This window comes from Alligator sinensis, unplaced genomic scaffold (assembly GCF_000455745.1).
Source record: "Alligator sinensis unplaced genomic scaffold, ASM45574v1 scaffold735_1, whole genome shotgun sequence".
Classification (NCBI taxonomy): domain Eukaryota; kingdom Metazoa; phylum Chordata; order Crocodylia; family Alligatoridae; genus Alligator; species Alligator sinensis.
This window is the reverse complement of record NW_005842639.1, coordinates 208,856-229,677: the sequence shown is the minus strand read 5'-3', so window position 1 is coordinate 229,677 and position 20,822 is coordinate 208,856. Positions and strand designations below refer to the sequence as shown.

The window sequence follows — 20,822 nt, the reverse complement described above, 5'->3', positions numbered from 1 at the left end:
AGCATGGGGGCCAGGGAGAGGGGAGAGCCCCGGGGTTTGTTTTGCACAGCACAGAGGCTGAGACGTCGTGCTGGAAACACGCTTCCCAATGTGCTCCCTGCATCCGTGGCTCCAACTGCGCTATTTTTTCCCCACTCTGCTTTATTGTTTCTGCAATTTTGGTTTTCTAAAAAAAAAAGAAAATCTCTCCCTTTTTTTTCTTTCCACAAGGAAAAAAAACAACAAAAAAACCACCCGCTCCATGTATTTTTAGCAGCCAATTGAAACGTCTCAGAGATGGAGGAGGGAAAAAAAAAAAAGGTGGCGTGGCGTGTAATAAAGACAGACAGAGTAACCTTTGAGGCTGCCGGAGTGAGCCGCTTGCACACACGCGCGTGCCATGCCCAGTTTGGATTCCAGCACTCTGGGGACACGCTCACCGGCCAGGCTCTGACTGATGCAATGGTTGCTGCCCGCGGCCTCCGTGTTCCCTGCGTCCTGCTGCTGATCCCAGGTACCACGTTTTGGGCTCTTTTGGGTTACGAAAGGGGAGGACTTTTCAGCTCAGCCCAGCCCACCCAAAGCTGGACCATCCTCAAAGGTGCCACGGGGCCTGATGGGACTCAGAGGAGCTGGATGCACGGCTCGCTGCCCTTTGAGGTGCACAAGGCATTAACCCTTGATCCTGGATAGGAGAATTTAATTGCTCCCCACCCCATAGAGATTTTGGTGTCACATCTGCAAAGGATTTGTGGTTCGAGGGGTTAAGATAAGGAGTTTAAATGCAGCTCTGGCTTTCCCCAGGGCTAAATAGGCAGCCAGGGGGGAAGGATCAGCTGGGGTTGTTTCAAGGCTGGTGGTGGAGAGTGTGTCTGGGTCACTGATGGCTCTCTAAGCCCCATAGCTGCAGAGAGTGGTTTTGGGCGAACTCTGGATGTGTCTGATGCCAGTCGTGGCTGAGGGCAGCTATGAGAGAAGCAGCCGCAGACCTGGAGGGAACTTATGGGAAGCGTTTGTACAGCGCCTTGCACAGCGTGCACATGATAGCGCGGGGAGCAGCGCCATCCCCATGGCCCTGGGGTGCATGACCACCTGTGCTCCACATCAGTGCCAGTCTGGGTTTTGAAGGGCCGGTGTAAGGTGGATGTGGCTAGCGGGTCCCTGTGGGCAGCTTGTGACGCAGAACCCGAGGGTTTCACGGCTGGATTAGTCTGATCAGGGGGTGGGCAGTTGCTTTGGCAATGGGTGGGAAATGGGTTCATTGGGGCAAGGAGCCGTCCCGTTCTGCCCCATTTCCTCTGTATCATGGTCAAGGCAGTGTGACCCGGTGGGTAGAACCAGGGCAGGGCCAGTAAGTGACTTTGCCCCCAAACTAGCTCCAGCCCTGGCTCAGGGTCTAGGGGCTGTTCTCCCAGCACTGCGCACCCAGAGCCATGCCAGCCCCCACTCCCCCTTCCAGGAGCTCAGACCCCAGCAGGACAGGGCCCGGCTCTTGCAACCAGTAACCAGCAGCGAGCCCTTAGCAGCAAGTGGTTTTGCAGCTCCAAAGGTCACTGTTGCTCGTAACAGGGCCAGGAAAGGCCTCCGTTAGCAGCAGGCACAGATTAACAGAGCCAGGCTGGGCGCTGCGAAGGCTGGATGCAGCGAGAGCTGATCCACGTGTCCAGACCCCTGGCTTTCAGGACAGACCCAGCAGCAAGGAAAAGCCCAGAGTCCAAAGCACAAGCAGCCAGCTCAGCTGGCCCCTGCCCTCCCCTCTATCAGCCTCAAGGCCACATTAACCCCTAGCTCTTCCAAATGGGGAAACTGAGGCACAGAGCTGCAAGTGACTTGGAGGTTGACAGGACTTCTCATGAAAGCTGGGCTGGAAGCAGGTTTCTGAGCCTGCAAACATCTTTTGGGGTCCAGCACCTCTTGCCTTGTTTCCTACTTGGGAGGAGACAGGGGTCTTTGGATGTGCCAGAGGGGAGACCTCGGGGCAGCTGGGATTGAAATGGGGCAGATCTGAGATTTGAACCTGGGTCTCCTCCACTGCTGAATTGCTGCCTCGTATAACTCTGTGCCTCAGTTTCCCCTGCCTCATGCCTGCGAGATACAGCCTGGCTCCCAAAAAGGGAGCACAGCTCCCAGGTCTGTGCATTGGCTCCCCAGAGCTGGCGCATGGCAGTGGTCGATGGCACGGGGGACCCCGGCCGTGTCTGGCAGCTCCAGGCCTCTTGCCTGGCACAGAGGATGAGCAGTTCAGACCCACTGGGGGGGTTTCTGCAGGGCTGGGCAGGCCACAGCAACCACCCACAGGTCACATCCCAGCCCCCTCTCCCTGCCACCAAGCACAGTGCCGAGTTTCGTGAGACTCTTCCCCCGCAGCCCTGCATTTGTCATTACCCCGGCACTGCTCATTTATGCAGATGCTGTCTCCCTGGCTCTGCTCACACCCCGCCCCAGTGACGGCAGGACCCAAACAGGATCCAAGTGCCTGGCCTGCCCTAATCCCCAGGAGCGGCTGGGCCAGGGGTACGGGGCTCCTCTCTACATATTTGTCCCAAGTTGGCCTCTTTCATCTGCAGCCAGGCTGCATCTCAGGGGATAAGGCAGGGGAAACTGAGGCACAGCATTACATGAATGATCAGCCCAGCTACACAGAACCCAGGAGTCCCAGGTGTATCCTCTGGATCCTCTTCTCCTCCTTGGCTGTGAGCAGAGCCCAGAAGCTCTTGTCCTTCTGGCATCTACGCTGCTGCTCTTCAAGCGCACGGAGGGGATCCCCAGCGCGGCTCCTCTGTCTGGGGGTTGGACTAGATGACCTCCTGAGGTCCCTTCCACCCCTAATTTTCTATGATTTTCTATCATCTCAGGGATGACTGGCTTGCTTGTAAAGGAGCTTGTAAAGCGGGCAGCCAGGAGGGATCAGAGCACAAAGTGGCCACGCTACTGCAAAAATACCCCCTCCTCTTCAACACAGTGCATGGGGGGTGGCAAAGGGTCTCTCTGTCCCCATGAGAGACAAGGTATGGGGTTAGCTGGGCCCCGTTCATGTTGTGGGTTGATAACCTGGCGCTGCGTCGGCTGTTGCTGTTCCCGGGGATGCGGCCTGACTCGGTCATTGGGCGCTCGTACACATGCCGGGGGTTTAGTTCTCCCTAAATTGAAACAGTGGATTTTTACTTGGTGGGTAGAAAGCAGCTGTGGCTCTTGCCATTGGGCACTGAGTTGGATTTGAAGAGTTTTGGGGTCGTTTGGCCTGCGGGGGCGGTGAAAACGCAGTTTTATTCATGAGTGATTCTTCTCAGGGGGCCGTTCAGCCAGCTCGGTTTGTCTCTGCAGGGCAGGCTGGCGTCTCCCCCAGTCCCGAGCTGGCGGTGGCTGAAATCTGGATACATCTGGACCCTCTTTCGCTCCCTTCATGATGCCCTCCCTGCTCCGGCCCCGGGGGTATGGAAGGCAGGAGCTGTGGTGTCCGGAGAAAGCCCAGGAGGGAAGCCCCCCAACCCTTGTTGGAGGCACCAGGGAGGCTCTTTCCCCCTTGGAGCCCGCAGTTCCCTCCCCGAGTGGCTCGCTCACGATTTTGGATAGTTCCCTGTCATTTCTAAGGGGCGAGCTAAGATGTGAGTCTTCTCCTCCTCCCCCGAAGCTCCAGCTCCCAGAGTCACTGGATTTAAGTGGAACCCGGTTGGCCTTTTTTTTTGAGGAAAAGCAAGTTTCCAGCTCTCGCGGCCGCAAAGTCAGCCCCACGTGCAGCCCAGGCAGGCAGGAGGGGCGAGCTGGCCCAGGGCATTCAGCAGCCATGAGTCAGGCTTTGAACTCGGGGCGCGGCTTAGGAAGTTTGGGATTTTTGGTGCTCGTTGCATGTCTTCGGGTTTCTGAGAATTGAGTCTCACTTTGAGGCCTTTGCAGTGATTCCCACGTGACTGAGAAGTCCCTGATATAATGAGATAAAAATCCCCAGACTTGGTAGCATTGCCCAGTAATACAATACAGATAAAATGTAGCATGTTCAAAATAAACCCAACGTCAGTCTCCGGTGAGGGAAGAGTGAGCAGTGACTGGAGCATGGAAAGGGAAGGGTGGGCTAGTGGGTTGGGCCCCAGCCTCGCATTTGAAAGCCCTGGGTTTATTTTTTAGCTCTGCCATACACTCCCTGTGCAACCTCGGCAAATCACTTGAGTCTCTCTGTGCCTCGGTTTTATCTGTGAAATGGGTATAACAACACCACCTGGCCTCACAGTTGTGGGGGGATGTGAAGACCTGTATGTAGTCTAGATATTATGGTGCTGTGATACCTTGGCAGGTCAGTAGTGGTGACATGTAGTGCGTCTGGCACCCAGAATTTCTGTTTTGGGTGAAATTCCAGCGTTCTGACTGTTTTTTTTTAACCTGAAGCAGGGCACAAGGTCTTAAATCTCCCCCTGAAACAAAACTCACCCCCTGCCAAAAAGAAAAATCTGATTTGAGGCAACTGAAATAGTTTGAAACTTCTTTCTCTGTACTTTTGCAGTATATAATAAGCATCAAGCCTCTGCGGATTCTGCAGCCGGTAGCTCTAATGACATTCAAAACTCGCCCCCACAAAAAAAAAATCACGCAATTGAAATAGTTGAAACTTTCGTTCTCTTTGCTTTTGCAGTGTATAAATATCAAGCCTCTTTGGATTCTGCAGCCGGTAGCTATAATGTCCTTCCTGTTTGTCACACCACCTTCAAACAAAAATATTTCAATTCTTTTCATTTGGGGAGGGGGGGAACCATTGCTCAATCAACACATTCAAGCCATGTGTTATGATTCGGGATTTTTTTTCTTTTTTGAATGGAAAACGTTGCATCGAAAACTTCTCGATGAGTCCTGACTTCAAAGCTTTGACGCGGAGTTTGAGCATCTTGAGCCTCAATTGAAGCCTGCGGGGTGAGGCTGGGTTTTTCGGGCTGTTTGGATTTGGGAAGGAGCCGTACTCAGGCTGGTCTGGCTTGCATAGCCCTTTCCCAGTTGTGGCTGGGCCCCACCGTGATACCCTGCTGCAGCTCATTCAAAAAGAGCCCTTTATGTGCCTTCGACCACAGGGCAACCTCTCCAGCAACCTCAGCGCCGAGCCGGTCCTCAGCATTTCCCTTCTTTTCCCCCTTCTCTTGCGGCTCTCTCATTTCTTCTTCTGGCCCGGTCCCCTGCGCACCTCAGCTGGGAGACGCGGACATCTGTGCTCCCAGCCGACTGCTCCGGCTAGAAAGCAGTGCAAGTTAAAACAGAGCGGGAGGCACTTGGAGTGTGTGCGAGCAAGATCCACGCTGGACCTCAGGGGCTGCATTTTCTAGCTACACCCAGGGTAATTGCTAGTCTGTTTTCTTCCTGAGGTTTGCTGTGAATCTGGGCCACGGCTCGCTCTCCAGACAGAAGAGTTACTGTGCACAGGGCACGGCCTCCACCCTTTCCTTACACATCCTTAGCACCGCCGGAAGCGCGCTAGCTCCTGGCCGCGCTGCCAAGCCGGCCCTGGTCCCTGGGAGCCGGCTATGATCTCAGCTTGGAAGCTGTGTGCATGGGGCCATTCCCGCCAGGGTTTGTGCAGCCCTGACGTCTAGACCTGAAATGTCTTGGATGGTTATAGATGCCCCGGCAGTCGAAGGGAAGTTCTTCAGGGGAAAGGAGTGTGAATGAGCTGTCTTCTCCCCAGGGAGGTAGCTTCACAGGACAACACGTTGGATCAGTGGCAATGAAACCCTGGGCACGTCTACATGTGCCTCTTTTAAGCAGGCTTAGCCTAAAATTGCCATTTTTAAGGCACATTAAGAGCGCATGTCTACATGTGCTCACCCTTAATGCGCCTTAAAAAAAGCAATTTAGGGTTATCGTGAGCCTAAATTTGATACCGACATAAAGCAGGTATCAAATTTAGGCACGAATAGCCAAATCGCATTAGCACACCTGTAAATGCACTAATGTGCATGAATGCCGTGTGCATCAATGGATACACATTAATGCGCATTAGAGCATCTGCATGTGCACTAATGTGACTTATCTATTCGTGCCTAAATTTAATGCACCTTAATGCACATTAGCATGTCCATGTGTATATGCATGCCTAAATTCTCTTAATGTGCCTTAAGCAAAGGCGCATTAAGTTTCAGGGCATGTAAATACACAAGTAGACACCCCCCTGTGTATTTAATGATGATGATGATGTACGGCTCTGGGACCTCTGGAATCTCTCCCGTCCAGCCCCTGGCTCCAGGCAGGATGGCCCCTGTCTGCACCAGCCCAGACAGTGTGAATCTGAAAAGGTGCCATTTGGGGATGGGGCGAGAAGACAAATGTAATCCCTCACAGCCCCATGGGAGGTGAAATCCAGCCCTGACCTTGGCCAAAGAGAACATGGGCCATTTGGCTCCATTGCTGCGATGTCCTGGGGTATCAGGGTTCACTGCCAAGCTCTGCGACAGGCCTGCTGTGCTCCCTCAGGGACCCCACTTATTGTGTGCCTTAGTTTCCCCTCCCTCCCTTTGTGCTGGAGCTCTTCAGTCCAACACGCGTCTCTGATATGTGCAGCCCCTAGCACCATGCAAGCCTTGATCTCACTGGGACCCTTTAGGGGCCACCAGGATACATGGATGCATGCCAGCTTTGCTGCAGCCAGCCTTGTATGCCCCTCTCTGTGCCTCAGTTTCCCTGTCTACACGATGCAGATGCTACTTCCCAGGGTCCTGGCAAGGAAGCAGCATGCAGTAGCTTTGGAAGCAGGGTTGGCGGGGGGTTCTGTCTGTAACTCCTATTGATCCCACCCCGGCACAGCACGTCAGCATGCATCTGGGGGACCAGCTACCCCAGCTGTGTGCACAGCACAGCAGGGAGCCTGCTGCTACCACAGCCCCACATTGCTGGGGAGATCTGCCCTGTGCCCGTGTTGGCTTGATTGAAACAAGCCCATGAAGGGCTAGCCCAGTTTGCAAACTCCCTGCCCCTGGAAGACCAAGCTCCCAGCCACATCAGCTAATGCAATCCATGGGGTGAGAGCAAGCAAAGCTTCCTGCAGCCGGCCGGGGGGAACGTGGCTGAGAGGACTCCAACCTGCCCATGTCTTGGCTGCCTTGGCAGCCTGAGCCATGGGTAACCTGAAACAGTCCAGACGAGGAGACAGGGACCCAGAGCTTGGGACAGCAGAGAGCAGCCAGAGGCCCAGGGTCTAGGTAGGAGCTGGAGATCCCTCCACTAAGCCGGAGCCTGGGTTTGTTTGTAAGGATGCAGGTGTTGACCCAGCCCTTTCCCCTCTCGATGCCCCATTGACCCGTAATTGTCTCATTCATAAGCCATCAGGAGCGAGGACCATTTCCTTAGAGCCTCCTTAGTTGCTAGGAAAGCAGGGGGATGTTTTGAAGACGTGTTAAACCCCTAATGCGGACGGGACAGCAGGGCTGAACACATCAGAAGTTGGAACAACAGCAGAAACCCATATCAACTAACCACCCTTTCTTCCCATGGGCATGGGCCCTGGGTACCCTGGCAATGCTTGAGCTGCTCTGGCAGCAGCAATGTTAATTTGCCTTATTTGCATGCCATCGCCCAGGCCCCAAGTGCAGGAGTTCAGAGCCCCTGAAAAAAAGTTTCTCCAACTTTTTGAAGCATCCTGACATTGCAGGGTCTGCACATGTTTGGGGGAATGGCTCGGCTACCAATTAAATCCCTCTGCTACCGTGTGTCAGTAAGAGCTCCCAGACTAGGTCATGGAGGTCTTCATGAGAGGAGGCTGGTTTGGGTGGGCTGGTACCTGGAGAACTGGCCTGAGGCCTCTGTTTGGTTTCCACATCTGCCACTGCCCAGTCGGGTGTCCTCAGGCAGGTTGCTTCTTGTTTCCTTGCCTCAGTTTCCCCATCTAAGAGAGGGGGACGATGATGATCCTCCACTGCCTTGTTATGAACTTTGAGAGGGATGAGCATTGGCACTCAAAGTGGCACTCGCTACAGCAGAGGAGGTCATTCACCTTTCAGCGCTCCTGTTTCAGGCTCTCGGCAAACTCCGGCAGAGATTCCTGCCCCCGTCCCAGCTGCATTGTATTGTTTCCTTCAGATCTGTCACACGTGGAGGCTCAGCTCCCGGACAGTAATGAGACGTGTCTGCCTTCTCACGGACCACTGCCTGGGTTGGTGTAACACTGTGCTCTCTCTCTCCCTCCAGGGCTATGCGTGTCCTTCAACATCGACGTGAAGAGACCCCAGATCTTCCACGGCCCGTCAGAGGCTCAGTTTGGCTACAAAGTCCTGCAGCACGAAGCCGGAGGGCAGAAATGGTGAGTGCTGGGAGATTTATACCCACTGCTGCCATTTTGACAGTGGCCCGCTGCTCACATGAGACATGGGATTCAGCGGAGCAGGGTGAACAGAGGTTAGGAACAGACGTTGCATTTGTCCCGGGATAAGTTGTGCCTTGTTTGTCCTGGGACAGAAATATCCTGGGAGTGGCATGTACACACATCACCCTTCTAATTGGGGTTTAGCGAATGGCTGAAAGCACTGCCACTTTTCTGCCATTAATTCAGTGGTGCGATCCTGGGATAACTGCACAGATGCACCTGGGATAACTGTATAGACGCACTTTGTAGTATTGCAGGATACGCTGTTCCTACCTTTTATCTGGGAAACTTTTTAAGGATTTATCCAGGGACAACGGGTGTGGATATCTGTACACTTGCACTTTGTCCTAAGATAAAATGGTTTGCAGTCAGAGGGGAGTGAGGGGGGCTGGGTTTTTTTCCAGCTGGTAGCTTCCCAGTTCAAATCCACTTGTAAATCCCAGTTTGACTCCACCTGGCCCCCATTCTGCGTTGTCAAGAGTCACCTAGGGTGACTTACAGTCCAGGCTCAGCTGCCACTTGAAATGGGCTTGCCCAAGAGGGGCCTGGGAAGCCTTGGGATGGTCTGCTTCTGAGACCAGGGTCTTTTTTGGGGGGGCTGGAGGGGCAGGGGCAGGGGCAGGGGCAAGGGCAGACCAAGCTGCTGTCAGTGATTGCATGGAACATCTCAGTTCTCCAACCCATCTCCCGCCGTGTACAAGTGCCCCCAGTGTCAGGGTCGATGCAAGGAGGGGATCTAAGCCCAGTGCTGGCCAAGTGGCCCCTGCACGGTGGCTCTGATGGAAGAGACGGGGATGGATAGACAAGCCATGCTGCATTTGGCCCTCTCTCCTAGCTTTACTCGGGAGCGACAGGAGCCCTGCCAGGGTGGGGGAGTGATGGATGTGATCAAGGTAGCAAGCAGCTGCCAATGAACAGGACATGGCCCCTGCAAAACTCATCTACTCCCAGCCCTGTGCTGGCACTCGGCTACGCCGGACTTTCGTGACCATGGCTCCCTCTGCTTCCTTGGTCACGACCAAACAAACACGTCTCTGGCACCAGCTCCTCCAGCAAAGGCAAGTCCATCTGCAAATGTAAGGCAGCACGTAAAGGCACGGCAAGTCTCTCCGGGCTAGAACAGGGTCTCCAAGCCCAGAGCCCTTTACAGGGGGGTTCTCAGGGTGCGGCTTAGAGAAGCAATTTCAAAAATGACTTTTCCTTGCAGGAAAACAACAAAAAAAAGGACACATTTTGACCCAAAGCCTAAAAAACCTTGAGCCCAAAGTGCTCAGGTTTTCTGATGAAAACACTGGAAACCTCTAAGAAAAGGAGACTCATTTGAGATCCCCGTTTTAATTTTAAGGTTAAATATCTACCTTATCTTTTCATGTACCACTCTCACCTCTTTCCTACAAATTAGTGGCTGAAAATTGGTGAATCTTTAATGAAGAAACTGATTCTGAATAGTTTGGTGTAAAAGAAAAATCTTTCCTTTTTTCCCTTTCATTCTGCTTTCCCCGAACTAGGTGCGTGTCTTATCTGGGGCAGTGTGGTATGCCAACAAATACGGTGCTTTTCTCCCCTACGTGGTGAACTTTCAGCCACCCTGAATTCCCCAATAGAGGGCACCTGCCCATGTCTTGGGAGTCTGTAAAGGGATCTGTTCTGTCATTCGACCCTGGTTTATGGTTTTTTTGAAGGGGAGTGGAGGGGGGGCAAGGAATGGTAAAAGCACCAGCTTGGAAGAGAGTAAATCAGCCTAGGGCCTATATATGGTTTCTTTTCTCTGTGCCTAACTTACATCTCCGGTGCTGTAAGGCTGTGCTGTTATTCCCAAAGGAAACTGAGGCACGGAGGGGCTATTGCACCTCTGAGATAGGAGCACTGGGAGCCGGATGAACTTGTCCATGATCACGCAGGGAATCTGTGGCAGAGGAAATGAACCCAGGTGTCTGGAGTCCCCTGCAAGTGCCCTCCCCACACACCATCCTCCCCTGGTCGATCTCTGTGGGCGCTTGTGCTCATTGTGTATTGGTTACATACACGTTATGAAACGGCATGAAAAATCACGGGGGAAATCCGGGGGCTGTTGATCTCCGTTCCAGAGCTGATGCTTGGGGAGCGAGAGAGAGAGGCCACTTGTGCTTGCCAGGGAGCTGCCCTGTCCAGCGACGCTTTCTCACGCTTGGGCAGATCCTTGGTGCCCAGCGCGCAGAGAACTTCCAACACGGCTTCTATTTCCTTCCTCCATTCTTTCTCTCATTTCTTTTTCTTCCCACTGAAGGTTTTATTTGGCTGTTTCGATTCTTCCCGGGGCTTCAGAGGTTCTTTCCTCAGGTCTACCAGGACCTGTTGTTTTAAATCACCACCAAGCTCTGCTCCTGGCGTAGTTATGGCCTGAGATCTCGCGGTGGCCAGAGGGATGGCTACAAGGACGCACTGAAGACCTACCCCAAGATGCTGACATTAAGAGCTGGGACGACCTGGCTGCTAAACACTTCCAATGGCACCACAGCTTATGGAAAGGAGATGAATCCCAGCCTACAGCCAGCTCTCCCCTGTGGAAAGACCTGTGACTTCTGCATACGGGTCTGCGGCTCAAGGCTTGGGCTCTTAAGACCCATCAATGAGCCATGGTAGAGTTTTGTCCTTCAATTGAGGGATTGTTGCCGCTGCCAAAATCCCCACCATCCTCCAAGGTGCTGCTGCGGATTTGACACCAGGGTTGACCCCCGGGGCAGTGCTCTGGCCCCGATCCGGCCTCCCCGTGATGTTCCTTCATGTGTGTTCCCAGCCGGAGGCATCACAATCCAATGGGATGCTGTAACGCCAGACGGTGCTTCAAAGCATCCCGCCGTGTGCCAGGACTGGTCCCGGTGATAGTGTTTCCACTCTGCTACCAGGGCAGGGACCGGCATGATGAGAATCCCAGGCTGGGAATGACTGTTTCCAGCTCATTAAAATTGGCACTGAGTGGACTGTGTCTTCAGGGGCTCCTTGCTTTCTCCTGTTCCTTTTGCCCTGGGTGTCTTGGTGAGCTGAGGCTGGCTGGGTTTGCAATGGGGCGGGGTGGGTTTGGGCTCCTTTTCCAGCGGTGGCTTGCAGATTGGTGGCTGGAGTGGACAACTGGGTGTGAAGAGAGCTGGTTGCCAATGCCCGCCGGGTCTTGTGTTGTTAGAGCTTGTTATGCAATAGTAATACAAGGATGAAGCCACATAAACGTAGCTGATTCCCACGTCACCGAGTTTATGCAGTGTCCCTAGGGACAGGGCTGGCTACATCTGCTCTGCTGGCTCCAGTTGCCCTTTGGTGACATCTGCACTTGGAACACCGTGGGCATGTCTACTCGTGCATTTACATCAGCTTAAATTTACTGCGCAGTAAGGAGGAACAGGCTAGCATATACACCTGCAGGCACTAAAGCACATTAACACTGTGTGTGGATTGACTTAGGACTAAAGTTAGTCCCAAATCAGTCCACATGCACAGTGTTACTGTGCAGCAAGGTGTCTACACATGCGTTACTGCGCAGTAACTAATCTTTGATACCTGCATGATGCAGGTATCAAATTTATGCTCAAGTTGGTGGAAGTAGCCATATTTATTGCGCAATACAGGTGTGCATGTATAGACGCACACCTGTACTGCACAGTAATTTCAGTTACTGCACAGTAAATGCTCATGTGTAGACGCGCCCAATGAGTGCCACTAAAGGGCTCACCAGCTATTTAAAGGAGCGCTACCCAATTTCTACCCCCTGCAATGTCCTGCTCTGGGAGGAAGTTTGTGTAGTGGCTAAAGTTGGAGTGGGGCAGTGTTTCTTGTTGGGCCAGCGGCTTGTTGTGTGACTGTGGGCAGGGTGCTTCACTCCCCTTTCAGGCCTCAGTTTCCCCCAGCTGTAAACTGGAGCTTGCGCTATTCCACCCCTCGGTAAATGCTGAGGGAGGTGGTGTGGGTCCCGCCTGGTGAGAGCCAAGGATGATGAATGAAGAACATGAACCATTTCAGCCTAGATCACTAGTGATTCTCCTGCCTTGCTGCAAACAGATGCTTGAAGAGGCAAAAAATGCATCTGCTGGGAGCCAGTTATGGACTGACAGGCCCTGGGGGCAGCTTGTGCCTTTAAAACCCTGCCCAGGCACTTGCTGGGTTTCTTCCCCACTGTCCGTGTTCCCTGAAGGGGGCAGCCCCTCTGGTCGTCCCCCCCACCCGGGGGGATTAGTCCTGCTGATGCTGGAGAAATCTCCATCCACTCTGGTGCTGGGCTGACATCCCCTGTCCTTCCCTCCACAGGCTGCTGGTGGGGGCACCGTGGGAGGGCACGGCCGACGACCGGAGAGGGGATGTATACAAGTGCGCGGTGGGATCCAGGAACCGCTCCTGCAGCCAGGTCCACTTAGGTAACGAGGTCTGAAAAACCCTGGGGCACTTGGGGAATACATCTCCTGCCCAAGGGCTTTGGAGACATTGTGGTTCCTCAGTCCACTGGCTTGTTCACAACCCCCAACACTAAGTCTACTGCCTCAGAGGTGAAAAATCTCCATTGGCATTTGCCTTCAGAAAGGGGGTGGCTGCTGCCAAGGTGCAGAAGGGATTGAGGGGCCTGGCTCCATGCAGGGAGGGCAAGGGGCTCTAATTCCCTTGGGCAGCCTCTCATACTGTTTCTTCTCTCCCCCCACCACCCTTGGGACCTTGCTGCAGGTGACACTGCCCTCCGCAACGTCTCCAAGCAGATCAAGAACATGCACTTTGGGATGACACTCGTGGACAACAAAGGCGAAGGGTTTGTGGTGAGCAGAGGCCTTCCCCATGGGCTGGAAAAACCCACCGCTGGCATTTCTGTGCCTGGAAAGCCATTTGCCTTTACTCCCCAGCCCTGCAAAGGGTGTCGAGGCAGAGACGAGGGGCCTGTTGTGCCAGATACCATACACGAGGCAGCTGTTCCCCACGAGTTACATGTACAGCGCCTAGCACCGTGATACCAGAGTGTCCCCTGGGGGTGCATGTCAGCATGTGGGTCAGCGTGGGAGATGGCTCTGGGGATCAGATTAGGATGGTGCCCCCCCTCAGGGCTCCTTGAGCTTGAAGGGGACAGCTCGCACCTCTCCCAGCTGCTGTTTGAGGCTCTCGGCAAACTCAGCCTGCCCTCCGCTTGCTGCCTTGGGGCTTCCTGCCATAAATGCTGAGGCTAAGCCATGCTCCCGAGCAAGGGAGGTTTTGAAGCTAGGGGTGTCCTTTTTGCAGCAGTGGTTTACCCAGCTCTGCCCTCTCTGGGGAGGCTGGGAGGGGAGGAATTGTTTGGCTGCAGGGTAGCAGAAAGGAAGACCCACACATCAGTCATATCAGATGGTCCTCTCCCAGTCCCTCTGTTCCTCTCCCCTGGTGCTGCCTCCTCATGAAGGCTGCTTTTGTGCCCATAACCTTTTCAATATTCGGCGTCCGGATGTTTTCTCCCTTCGCTTGCTGCTTTCCAGGGTTATCCCAGGAGAAGCAGGCCGGGCAAGGGGCTGGCTGGCTTAGGGGAGTGGGGCACAGCGCCTGTCATTCCTATTTCCATTCCTAAAACCAGGCCAGAAATGGCCCCAGACACCCGTTCAGTGGGTTCTGGGTGTCTTGTCCTGCCCCAATACAGCAGTATTGTGGCAGGGGAGGGCGCAACAGGGGGTTTTGGGGGCAGGACTGGTTAATCTGGGCTGGGTTCCCGGCAGCGCCAACCGGCCCCTGCTACTCAGAGCATGTTTCTGCCCATTTCTAACTGCAGTAGGTCTCTCTGGGACAGAGCTGGGGGTGCTAATCCTGACCCCCCGCCTTGCCATGAGGCAAAGGATGGAGTATGGGGCTGACTCCCTGTCCCCTTCTGGCATGGGGGTGACTCCATGCGGCTGTTGCATCTGTCTGCATTTCCGCAGCGTGACCCCCTAAAAAGCTGGGGAAGGGCATCTGCACCTCTTGGGCTCTTGTGGCAAATCTCCCACCTCCAGAAGTCTTGCTGGAGTGGGGAAAGTTTGAAGCTTTACAAGATGGGGAGAGGCGGGGCAGGGAGCAAAGATTTGGAGGCTGGAAGGGCCAGAAGGACTGACGGGGAGATTAGACAGCGGAGATGATGTGGAGCTGGATTTTCCACGCTGGGGCTGCAATTAGCCGCCTCCTGACGACCAGGTCCCTTGGGGCACTGCTGGCTGGCAGGGGAGGGGGCAGGGGACGAGTCCCTGTCCCCAGTCTGTGCCCTCGCAGGAGGACGAATATAGCCCGGTCTGGCTGGGCGTTCCCGGAGCTGAGGCTGACACCCTGCATTTTTGTGGTTGCCTCGGGTTTGCATAGCGCAGCGCCTGCCAGGAGCAGAGGCAGCCCTGAGTGCAGGCAGGACTGGGGGCAGCGGGGCTGGGCGGGGTGTCCATAGAGCTGAAGCACTCGGTTGGGTGGAGATGGAGCCCAGCAAAAACATGCAGGCACAGGCAGTGTCCCCCAAAACAGCCAGTCACCCCCTCCCCCAGCTCTCCCTGGGAATGGGGTCTCTGCTGTCATACGGTGCCCCCCTTTGCAAGGTCACAGGCTGGGGCAGTGCCCCCCTTTGCAAAGCCACGGGCTGGAGAGGTCCTGGGCAGGCAGCGGGTGCATAGCCAGGGGTAACACACATCTCCCTTGCCCACAGGCCTGTGCCCCGCTCTGGTCCCAGGAGTGCGGCACCTCCATGTTCAGCACGGGCATTTGCACCAAAGTGGACAGCGACTTCCGCCCGACCGAGACCATTGCTCCCACAGCTCAAAGTAGGTGGGAGCCACCTGCCTGGGTGCATGGGGGGTGGGGGAAGAGCCCAGCAAGGCTGGAGATCTCCACCCTTGGCTTGGACCCCTGGGCTGCGAGCCGTGCACAGCTCTGCTCTCCCCGCACCAGGATGGTCCGGCTGAGCTGGGACAGTGCAAGACATCCAGGATGAATGCAGTGTCCTGGAGAGACAACCTGCCTGAGATCCTGTTCCCAGAATGCTTTGCTTCTGACACCCACACCCTGCAACCAGATGCAAAGCACAACCTGTTTTTTAGCAGCTCGTTGCATGGGAGAGATGCATTTCAAAGCACCCTTAGCTCTGCCCCGATTCCTCTCTCGCTGCCCTCAAACACAGGATGGGACCCAGGAGTCCTGCTGCTCTTAACCGGAAGGCACTGACCCATCTCCCCGAAGCCCCAGCTCCCATCCCTCTACTCCAGCTGCTTTCAGGTCAAGTGCAAGGAAACCCCATCCCTCTACTCCAGCTGCTTTCAGGTCCAGTGCCAGGAACCCCTGAAGCCAAAACAGCCTGTTTTGTTTCTGGCTTTTTTTGCCTTTTTCTTTTTTTTTTTTTATTTCAATGTGGGCAATTTTTGGAATGAAAATCTGAATGTTCGTCCTTTTCCAAATATTTTTCCCTTTATTTTTTCAGCTGAAACTATGTGCTGAATTCCACCCACGGTAGCAGCACTTTTCTACCCACCCCAACTGTGATTTTGTCCTGGAAAAATAATATTTATTTGGTAGAGGTGGGGGGAATAAACCCCCAGCTCTTGTACTGACCTGTTCATGTGTGTGTGTGTGCGTGCATGTGTGTGCACACATGTATGTGTGTGTTTCCAGGGTGCTCCACCTACATGGACATTGTGATTGTTCTGGATGGTTCCAACAGCATCTACCCTTGGTACGAGGTCCAGAATTTCCTCAGTAACATCCTCAGCAAATTCTTCATCGACCCGGAGCAAATCCAGGTGAACACATGGGTACTTTGGTCCCCAATATCAATCTGGGGTGGATCTCAGGGAAGCCGCTCTGGTGTGAATTAAGATCACTAAGCAGAAGTGTCAGAGCATGGGCAGATGTAATCACAGTCTGGAATCAGAAGTTGCCAGCTGTGCCCACTCTATCCCAAATTAAGCTAAAGCTAATGTGCGGTCATTTAGCAGCTATTTGGGCGCTTGTACATGTGATGAAATTCTGGTTTAAACCAACATTTAGCTTGCAATCCAGTCCAATTTAGCTTCCCTTCTTGTGGGATAGGAGTGGACCCATGAAACGGTTGCGCCAGATCAGTGGGCAGACATTTGCAAACACCAGGTCTCTTCCTCTTCTCTCAAACATGGGTCAGGGCTTTGAGCACCTGGAGACACCACAGACACCGGACAGACACACATGCCCCAGTGAGTTTTGTACGGCAGTATGAATTACACAGTGAACAAGGAGGGACAGATGTGCAGCTATTCCGGGGTAACTCCCCCAGTAGGTAGCTGCGACACTCTCACCATTAGGTAGGGGAGCAGGTAAGATGCCTTCAGCAGACGGTTACCCCGGGATGGGTATGGACAGATGATGCCTAAACTGGGATAACTTATACCAGTGTCATCTCACCCCTGATTCTTTCCACCACACCTCTTCACCAGGTTGAGTGACCCCAGGTCCAGGGGCTTGTGTCACTTGTCTGCAGCTTTTTTTATGCCAGTGTCATGCTGGTTATACTGGTACAAGTGTGTCCTGGCCTGGGGTCCCGGGGAAAGGAGCTGAGTGAGCGGTGCTGCCAGTGCGCCCACAGTCTCAGAGGGGTCTGGCCTAGATGGGACGGGGGGAGGACAAGGGGACAGGGCCAGGGAGGTTGTGAACGGCCTCAGCCCCCACAAGGAGATGAAAGGAAATGGGCTTCCCGAAGAAATGCCCGTGGCCGCCCCCTGTTCCCCACATCCTCCGGATGAGCCAGCAGGAAGCAGCGACTGGGACCTGCTGACTCGCCGAGGCAGGCAGCTGAGTCAGGGCCGCGTCCCTCAGGGCCGCCCCCCCTCCACGGCGGGGGCCCGATCCTGAGGGCAGGGCCCGCTGCCTCGGATGTACTCGGCCCCTTCTGGGTGGTGTCGGGCCTTTGTCCCACTGCAGGCTGCTGCTTGGGGGAAGGGGCAAGTGCCCTGGCTCCGGGGGTGTCTTGCCAGCCGGTTCCCTGAATCCTTTGCACTCCCCCCCACTATGGCTTTGGGCCACCCCGCATTTGCCCAGGTTGGCGCCTTCCCAAAATGCCCTGCATCTCGCTGTCACAGCACCCTTTCCCGCCAGCGGCATTGTTGTTAGCCATGTCCCGCAATGCCTTGCACCTGGAGCGCGACCCACCACTTGCCCAGAGCTGACGTCAGCAAGTTGAAAAATCCCACAGCAAACAGGAAACCTGAAGCCAGCCGGGGAGGGGAGGGAGCCTGGCCGCTGGGGCGGGCTGCGTGCTGGGCACTGAATTGGCAAATGCCGCGGCTGAAACCCCAGACCTCTGCCAAGGCCGGGAGTGGAGCCGCAGGGGGGTCACCCGAGCCAAACACCCCCTACCCCTCTGATCCCAGCTTGGCAGTGGGGAGCCCTGTCTACATGCACCGCATCTGTCTCCCTCTTGGGCTTTTAATCCAGTCCCTGGGAGCCTGGAACTGCCCCCAGGCTGGGTGGGAGGCTTGGCTTGATCTTCTGCACCCCCCAATTCATCCCAGCTGCTTTAGGAGGATACGGGAGAGGATTTCCTGCGGGCAGAGGGTGGAGGGAAGCAGCATGGGGCAGGAAGATTCCCAACCCCACAGGCTCCCTCGCACCTAGACTCGAGCTCCTTGGCGTCCCATCCAGGTCCTTCATGTCCGTTCTGTCCCAAAATACAGGCCCCAGCATCCCATTTCCTCTGGGACAGTGAGCGGGTGGCTCAGAGCGCCCCGGTCTACGTCTCCAGCGAGCTCTGTGCCCACGGCTGCCCCATCTCGGTGACCCCGGGCAGGACATGGTGCTCCTGCGTGAGCACCTGAGGGCTCTCAAGGGCTTTCCGAGATGGCCACTGATTGATAGCTGTATCTTGACTGAGCATAGGGAGAGCTGGGGGCTCTCCTCCTTGCCTGTGGGTATCTATGCCAGCATCGCTGGACCGGTGTTCAAATACCTGCCAGACCAGCCCTGGCTAGAAGTCAGATGTAGTGATTAGGGTGGCCATCATAGAGGACATTCCGGTTTTCTGCTACTCTGTCCCCTGTCCTCTATTCATATGAAACCCGACGTCTTTATGTCCTCTATTTTTCTCTTCTTGAAGAGAAGACATAAAGGCGTCGGGTTTCGTATCAATAGAAGACAACCAGACGGCCCTCTATAATGGCCACCCTAGTAATGATTGCTTATTGAACCCAGTGATCACTGCAGATACAGGGCAGGATTTGACCAGCGAGGGGTATGAATCACAGGAACATGCTGGGGATTTTCCATCTCTTTGAGCTCTGATCTTGAGGCTGTCCGCGTGCTGCCCCCATGCAGGCTGGACTCAGTTGAATCAGCCTTTTCCAGGGCAGAACTGTTCCACTGGGCAGCTTTTGCCTTTTCCCCTTTGCAAATCAGGCAAGGGACCTCATCGCCGACTGCCTCAAAGCCATGAAATGTGCAAAACAAAACCTCGAGGCAAGGCAACTGAGGCACAGGCTGAGATCAAGCTGCTTGCCCTAGAGCTGGGAGTTGAACCCCAGCCTCTGAGCACCCTGGTCTCATCCCTCCAGCTCTCTCCAAGGCCGGACTTTGGAGGGAGAAAGCGCTAACCCCACGAGGGGTTGTTGTGTTGCAGGTTGGGGTGCTTCAGTATGGGGAGAAAGCGGTCCACGAATGGAGCCTGCACGACTACCAGACGGCGGAGGAGGTGGTGGAGGCCGCAAAGAACATCAGCCGGCAGGAGGGCAGGGAGACGCGTACGGCGTTCGCTATACACACGGCCTGGTGCGTGCAGGGTCAGCGGTACCGGAGGGGAGACCCGTCTCACGGAAGGGCCCAGGGATAGCACTGACAGCCCGTGAGGAGCTGAGAAAGCATTAGGGTGCTTGGGTCCCGGTGCAGAAATGCAGCCAGCTCTGGGGTGGGAGAATGACCGTTAATAACACCACCAGCAGGATGTGGAAGGGAAAATGCAGCTGAGGCATGAGAGGACAGCACTGGGGTTGGGCCCAGCCCACCAAACCCCACACATCTCGACCTGCCCTGGAGAGGGTGGTGGAGGCCTGCAGAGCTTGCCCAAGGCAAAAGCAACAGCCCAGCTGCCTGCAATGAGCTGTCTGGGGGCTTGAGAGGGCAAGGGGCCGGGAAGCCATGGGCAGAGGTTTCTTGCTTCCGTGAGAAAACATGGTGCAACGTGGTAAGAGCACCCGGGGCATCACAGCAGCAAGCGGCAGCACCCGGGTGCGGGGAGTGATGGCAGCCTGGCCTCAGGGAATGCCATGCAAACACAGATCCCAGAGGCAGAGGAGACCTCTGCTAGGGCTCTGGGCTGGGAGATTCATAGATTCATAGAGGTTAGGGTCGGAAGGGACCTCAATAGATCATCGAGTCCGACCCCCTGCACAGGCCTACTCACAAAAGTTAAAATACAGAATATTAATGACAATTGCATAGTGCAAGAGCATGTAAGTTTGCGGCTGGACCTTCTGAAAAGAAATAATGAGACATCACTTCCAGTTTATCTAACTGAATGATTTTAAGCAGGCTTCTATGTGTCTGGAATGTGATTCTGTGAAATATCTATCCTTGATTAATTATTATAGTAAATATTTCTTTGCAATTTACTCAAGTTTATGTGCAGGGAGATTCATAGATTCATAGATGTTAGGGTCGGAAGGGACCTCAATAGATCATCGAGTCCGACCCCCTGCATAGGCAGGGAAGAGTGCTGGGGCTAGATGACCCCAGCTAGATGCCTATCTAACCTCCTCTTGAAGACCCCCAGGGTAGGGGAGAGCACCACCTCCCTTGGGAGCCCGTTCCAGACCTTGGCCACTCGAACTGTGAAGAAGTTCTTCCTAATGTCCAGTCTAAATCTGCTCTCTGCTAGCTTGTGGCCATTATTTCTTGTAACCCCCAGAGGCGCCTTGGTGAGTAAAGCCTCACCAGTTCCCTTCTGTGCCCCCGTGATGAACTTATAGGCAGCCACAAGGTCGCCTCTCAACCTTCTCTTGCGGAGGCTGAAAAGGTCCAGTTTCTCTAGTCTCTCCTCGTAGGGCTTGGTCTGCAAACCCTTAACCATACGAGTGGCCCTTCTCTGGACCCTCTCCAGGTTATCCGCGTCCCTCTTGAAGTGCGGCGCCCAGAATTGCACGCAGTACTCCAACTGCGGTCTGAACAGCGCCTGATAGAGGGGAAGTATCACCTCCTTGGATCTATTCGTCATGCATCTGCTGATGCATGATAAAGTGCCATTGGCTTTTTTGATGGCTTCGTCACACTGCCGACTCATGTTCATCTTGGAGTCCACTAGGACTCCAAGATCCCTTTCCGCTTCCGTGCCACCCAGCAGGTCATTTCCTAGGCTGTAGGTGTGCTGGACATTTTTCCTCCCCAGGTGCAGCACTTTGCATTTCTCCTTGTTGAACTGCATTCTGTTGTTTTCTGCCCCCTTGTCCAACCTGTCCAGGTCTGCTTGCAGCTGTTCCCTGCCCTCCGGCGTGTCCACATCTCCCCATAGCTTTGTGTCATCTGCAAACTTGGACAGAGTACATTTCACTCCCTCATCCAAGTCACTGATGAA

General features: G+C 54.6%; 1 protein-coding gene across 1 annotated transcript in view; it reads left to right on the top strand.

The window, feature by feature from the left end:
* The first annotated feature begins 351 nt into the window (after positions 1–351).
* ITGA10 (integrin subunit alpha 10) overlaps positions 352–20,822 on the top strand; it is a 36,579-nt gene continuing 16,108 nt past the window's right edge. The window contains exons 1-7 of the mRNA XM_025215304.1: positions 352–493; positions 8,137–8,248; positions 12,587–12,693; positions 12,995–13,083; positions 14,946–15,060; positions 15,905–16,032; positions 18,876–19,024. Of these exons, the coding sequence (XP_025071089.1) occupies positions 442–493; positions 8,137–8,248; positions 12,587–12,693; positions 12,995–13,083; positions 14,946–15,060; positions 15,905–16,032; positions 18,876–19,024 (752 nt within the window). The 5' untranslated portion in view covers positions 352–441. The remainder of the gene's footprint in view (positions 494–8,136; positions 8,249–12,586; positions 12,694–12,994; positions 13,084–14,945; positions 15,061–15,904; positions 16,033–18,875; positions 19,025–20,822) is intronic.